Source organism: Myxocyprinus asiaticus, chromosome 39 (genome assembly GCF_019703515.2).
Source record: "Myxocyprinus asiaticus isolate MX2 ecotype Aquarium Trade chromosome 39, UBuf_Myxa_2, whole genome shotgun sequence".
In the NCBI taxonomy this organism is placed as follows: Eukaryota; Metazoa; Chordata; class Actinopteri; order Cypriniformes; family Catostomidae; genus Myxocyprinus; species Myxocyprinus asiaticus.
This window is the reverse complement of record NC_059382.1, coordinates 27,708,558-27,714,557: the sequence shown is the minus strand read 5'-3', so window position 1 is coordinate 27,714,557 and position 6,000 is coordinate 27,708,558. Positions and strand designations below refer to the sequence as shown.

Sequence of the window (6,000 nt, the reverse complement as noted above, 5' to 3'; positions counted from 1 at the left end):
ATGTACATGTGGTTAATCTTTATGTTTGGGCTCAGAGAGACATGAAGACAATTTGAGTAGCTCAAAGGCACAGTTTGTACAATTGCGTTGGCTCATTGCTAGCTCCTTGCATGGACCGAACCATAAAAACCTTCCAGTTACTAGCTCTGAGCTTAAACCCGTACACTACACCATTGCACAATAAATTATTATGGGGTTACACTTTACAATAATGTTGTATTCATATATATATATATATATATTTAAAGTGTACAACAATGTATTTACACTGAGGTCATATTGACCCCAAACAGTATACGGGTCAATTAGAGTTATCATCCTGGATTACAATCACCTCTCTGAAAAGTTCAGTCTTTATGATAAAATAGAGGGTTAAAAGCTTTGATAATATCTGTTGACTGTTTTTTTTTTTTTTTAGAAACAAAAAAAAACAAAAAAAAACACATTCAAATAATTTAAAGAGAAATAATATGTTGATTTCTCGTGGACCCTAAACAATCAGGAAGTCAAGTCAATTTTACTTATCACTTATCACAATGATCAAACAAGCTGCTCCCAAAATGACCTAAACTTTAAATGCCATGAACATTAAACCAATGAAAACTTGTTCTCATCAAATCTGATTTTGAAGGTTTTAATAATTTTGATGTATAACATTCTGCTAAATCCATAAAAAAAATGTAAAAAATAAATAAAAGAAAATACATAAGATTTATACTGTAGATAGGATTCATTTCTGCTTACCTGTAATGTGAGAAAGTTCCCCTGCCTGTGAGGTCTTGGCTAAAGTTAAACACTCTTGTCTTTATTCTATGTCCAGGTGCATTCCATCCCTCAACCCCTCCCTACTTCCAAGAGCATTCGTAAATCTGGCAGCCCACCATTCTTTGAAACACATTTATTAGCCTATAAACAGTGACCTTCAAACAGTGATAAAATACAGCTGCGGCCAACCTTTGGAATCATCGTCAAAGGGAAGTCAAATTACATCACAGTATAAAACACTTCAGTCCGGGAGTGATGGTGGCCATATTGTGTCTTGACTTTGAAGTATAAGTAAAGGACCTCAGAGAGCATTCAGCCATTAGTAATTGACTTGAAATCCTTTCACCTGTCAGTCAACAGTGTGGGAGAGTTGCTACAACGGTGTCAAATCGATCATCCTGATGGATAAGACGCTCCTCAATAAAATTTTCCCTGACATGAAGAAAGCTGCTTTTTTCTGGCAGGTGAAATATGATCTTTTAAAAAGTGAGAAAGGTGATGAGAGATTGACTGACACTTTTTGTCTCTGTTCTCACATATCAGAGAGAAAAATACAAACCCACACACTGATGCCTGTGTCAAAGACTTTATTTGTACAGAAGCACAAAGAGCGGCCAAACACAGCAGGTGCACAGAGATGTATCAAATTCCCTAATAGCGAAGTATCTGTAGCATTACATTGTGTTCTTAACTAAATGTGATAACTATTCTGTGGAATAATTTACTCTTTATAAACCAACCTACATTTCTACAACTCTCATGGGTTTATCACACCAAGTGACGTGGCACAACACACACTCCTACATACACAGACACACAAAAGCAAATGTTGGTCTCCTTAGAGGCCGACATTCTGGTTCTATTGAACAGTGGTCTTAAGAGTGATATTAAAGGAATAGTTCACCCAAAAATTTACTTAGCGGCATCAATCATGCTATTCTCCCCCATCAACATTCGCTGGAGCAAGTGCATGAAAACGTGCAGTGGGAGTTGCAGATGTAAACACATTGATGGTGTGCAACAGAGATAGCGGTCCATGGTACATTAATGCAGCCATGGCAATGACATGAATATTCAATCTGGGGACCAGATGTAATAGGATATGAATCACTCAAGAGAGTTGGGTTATTCAAGTCCGGACTCAGGCTCGGATTTGATGGTCTCGAATCCAACAATATCTATAAATGGATAGTTGTGACCCTGATATTGACAGTTTTTTGTTGTTGCTGTGAAGGTTAACAAAGTTTTACAGTTATTTTAATTCAGATTCATGACCTGATTCACTCTGACTTAACTCTGAACTGGCTATTATGGACTCGACTTGGCTCAATATTGACTGGTCAAAGACCAAAGCCCAGTTGCAAGAAACACCATAGTTAAGAAAATAATAGTAAATAACAACTTAAATTTTACTCGTTTCCTCACACAAAGCTACCGAATGCTTCAGGGGACTTGGAATATTACGCAAGAGTCATAGGGTGCTTTTTTAGCCCTTTCTGGAGGTTGACAGGCATGGTCCCCATTCAGTCTGGCAAAATATCTCCTTTTGTGTTCCACTGAAGAAAGCCATACAGGTTTGGGTGAATAAATGATGACAGAATATTCATTTCCAGGTGAACTATCCCTTTAAGAAAGTGAATGCATTAGCTACACACAGTGGTTCCCAACCCTGTTCCTGGAGACCCCCCAACACTGCACATTTTGTATATCTCCCTTTTCTGACACACCAAATTCAGGTCTTGGAGTCTCCACTAACGAGCTGATGAGTTGAATCAGGTGTGTTTGATTAGGGAGATATCCAAAAAGTGTAGTGCTGGGGGGCCTCCAGGAACAGGGTTGGGAACCACTGAGCAACAGTATACAGGAGGTGAGAAGGTACAGGACACAGGTTAGCGGCACTATGGTGAGGTGAATTGCTCCTTCGGTCTTGGTGTCTGAGTCTGTTCTCAGGCTGCAGACGTTAAGACTGTGGGTCCGAATGTGGGCACAGAGCCCGGCAGTGTTGCAGCTGATCAGAGGCCATTGCTGTGGAGCCCCCTGTGGTACAGTTGTGGTACTGTTCTGTTTTTGTGCTTGGTCTGGGTACAGAGGTTGAAAGATTGTCGGGAGGAGGGTGCCCACACCCACTGTTTTATATGAATATGGGCACACACACACACACACACACACACACACACACACACACACACACACACATTCATACAAGCTCATACACTCATGCATACACTGTGTATTCAAATATATATGTATTCTGCATCACTGTGAATTAATACTTACAGTATATTAAATACTTATGCATATTCATTTCAAATATGTCTGTATATAATCAATACAATCTACAAGAGATAAAACAGCAGTTGGGACACAAATAACGATAACAAGTGGTCACACCACCGATAACAGTAACTGTTATTTACTGTTAAAGGGATAGTTCACACAGAAATGACAATTCAGTAATCATCTACTCATCCTCATGTATTTCTAAACCAGTATGACTTTCTTTCTTCCATGGAGCACAAAAGGAGATGTCAGGCAGAATGTCCAAGCAGTTCTTTTCCGCACAATGTAAGTGAATGGAGACCAACAAATTTTAAATTTTCAGTGAATAACAACTTAAATTTCAGTCTGTTCTTTACACAAAGTTATCAGAAGACTTCAAATATAGCGCACAAGTCATATAGACTGCTTGACAGCCTCACGTCACCATCCACTTTCATTGTACAGAAGAAAGAAAGTAAACATTAAACATGTTTAAACATTTTAAACTTAAACATTTGGAACGACACTGAGGGTGAGTACATGATGACAGAATTGTCATTTTCGCGTGACCTACAACGATATAATTAAACCAACGCACAAATTCAGCTGGGTAGGAGCCAAAAAGTTAAGAATGATTTGCAAGATGTTGCTAGTTTTGCTAAACAACTCACTTAAGACGGACTGTCGCAAAAGGGCACGGACGGAAAGACGGATATGGTTACTGGTCACATGACAGGACTAGAGGTCTACGTACAAGACACTTGCCCATTAATAACCCAAGTCATAGTCTCCTCCCCCTCCCAAATCTCTTTCTCCTCCATAGCCATGGTCTGGAACAGCTTCATCATCATCACCATCCTCAGCATCAGTGAAGTCGTTCAGCCACGGCTATGTGTTCGGCAACACTGAAGAAATAATGCAGACATTCTTTAATAAAGAAAATTGTTCCACCCTTTAGACATTTCTGATTCTGTCGCTTACACTAATTACCTGGACTGTCTCAGTTCTCTGTCTTAGGAGTCTCCTTGGCTTTACGAGGAAGAATAATAATAGGAGAAAGGCAGTCAAATAATGTTGGTAGATGTAGATATGAACAATACACATTACAAACGATAGCACTGCAATCTCACCATTGGAGACCATGAGGTTCTCGGCTTGAGCTTCCTCATCTCCTGGGGCCCTGAAAAATTAGAAAGTATTAGAAAGAATTTAGAGACATGCAATTGATGACCCATTATCAATCTCAAATACTGACTCTTGTACTAGAGCCCATTACTGTATAGATACCAAAAGTGCTCCTCAGCTTCTGTCTGCTGATGTGACCAGTAAACCCACTGCTTTCAAAGGGAAACCTTTGGTGTCAACAGACTGACACGAATGGAATCGCTATTTTCTTTAATTAGAAACTGGTTTGCTGGCTCAAATGTGTCCATGCTTGTCATTGTACAGTATATGATTATTTCTAAACAAAGTTGTACTATATCATGATTACAAATTTAATCAGCTGTTCCTCTCTCCGAAAAATGTTGAACTGAGCAAAATGTATTAGTTCACAGTGGTCAATGTCTTAATCTGTTGTTTTCTGTAGAAGTTCTAGTGGCATTACGTTTGCGTTTTAAAAGTGGCCAACTAAAATATTAATCTCCCCAACATCCAAGATTCTTTCTGTCATTACTGTTAAACTGTAAGCATAATTTCAAGTTCTGTTTTAATCAGTCAACCAAAAAAGGAAATGGGAACAAAACATGTCACTTCAGCAAAGCAGAGCGTATACAGAAAAAATAAAAAAGAATAAAAAATACATTAAACATTAAACACAGCTATCATGTAGAACATTTTCTGGTGATATAACTCTGATGCCCTTCGCATCAGCATATTGACACCAAAGGTTTCTAATTTAAAGCAGTACTGTTGGCTTACCAGCCACATCACAATACAGATGCTGAAGGGAGATTTTACCATCTGAAGCGCAAGGCACTTGCTCAAGTGTCAGTATTCGACACCATGGGAGTGAGAACCCATATATTATTGATGGAGTTTAGTTTACAGCAACATTCAGTAGGGTCATATTTGCACATATCCTACATGCTTACCAAGGAAATAAACAATGAGGCCATACAAGACAAAAGAATGAGCCCTTTTACATGCACAGCAACACGCTGATTGCTCCCAAAAATCTGCTTATTAAAAAAATCTGACAAAGCAAGAAAAGCGATTACATGACATTTAAAATAATCATGTTATTCCCTGCTTTTGATGTCAAACATTGATGAGATGTGTGCACAACATGTGCGTACATTGGATAAGCTGCCAAGAATGAAGGTTAAGGTGTTTATATACAACGCAAAATTGGGGTAATGGGCAAAAATCCACTTGTGTCGATTGTTTGTTTTTTTTCTCCATAAGCCGTTTATGGCCTTACACCGATTAAGAAAAGCTGTTTAATGCGTTTACATGACCACACACGTTGACAACCTATTTGAAGCATAATCGGTGTAAGAATGTGCATGTATGTAAACTGGGCTTGACCTGGACTGACCTGGGCTTCTGGTTGATACTGCAGTGGCACCTGCGACCTGTACAATACACAAAAGCGATAACGTTATCGTTATTAATATTGCTTGTGGACTTCTCTATAGAACAGCCTGACAGAGGATCTGGAGTTATCAGAGTTGCTTGCTTTTAAGCCTAGCTTTTTCATAAACATTCATCATTATAAAGGTGTATTTAGTAATTAGCATAAACAAATATGAATAGTAAAATAGTTTAAATGAAGAGTAGCAAGCTAATTTTGACTAAAATGCCAAACATGATGTACACTAACATGAGATAAAGACTCCAGTCATATAACAGGTTTAGAAAAAGCTGGTTTATTCTATATACTGTAAATACGTGTTCCCCTTAAAAGTTGGCTACCATATTGAGATGACATGATCAGCCAAACTATGGATGCACCGATACCACTTTTTCTCTTCC

General features: G+C 38.5%; 1 protein-coding gene across 5 annotated transcripts in view; it reads right to left on the bottom strand.

Moving 5' to 3' along the window:
- Nucleotides 1-816: 816 nt before the first annotated feature.
- LOC127429592 (FXYD domain-containing ion transport regulator 6-like) overlaps nt 817-6,000 on the bottom strand; it is a 45,211-nt gene continuing 40,027 nt past the window's right edge. For all 5 annotated transcript variants that reach the window (XM_051678716.1, XM_051678718.1, XM_051678720.1 and 2 more), the window contains 4 exons: nt 5,564-5,600; nt 4,155-4,204; nt 4,015-4,053; nt 817-3,929 (listed from right to left, as the gene is read on the bottom strand). In XM_051678716.1, coding sequence (XP_051534676.1) covers nt 4,025-4,053; nt 4,155-4,204; nt 5,564-5,600 — 116 coding nt within the window. In that variant the 3' untranslated portion in view covers nt 817-3,929; nt 4,015-4,024. The remainder of the gene's footprint in view (nt 3,930-4,014; nt 4,054-4,154; nt 4,205-5,563; nt 5,601-6,000) is intronic.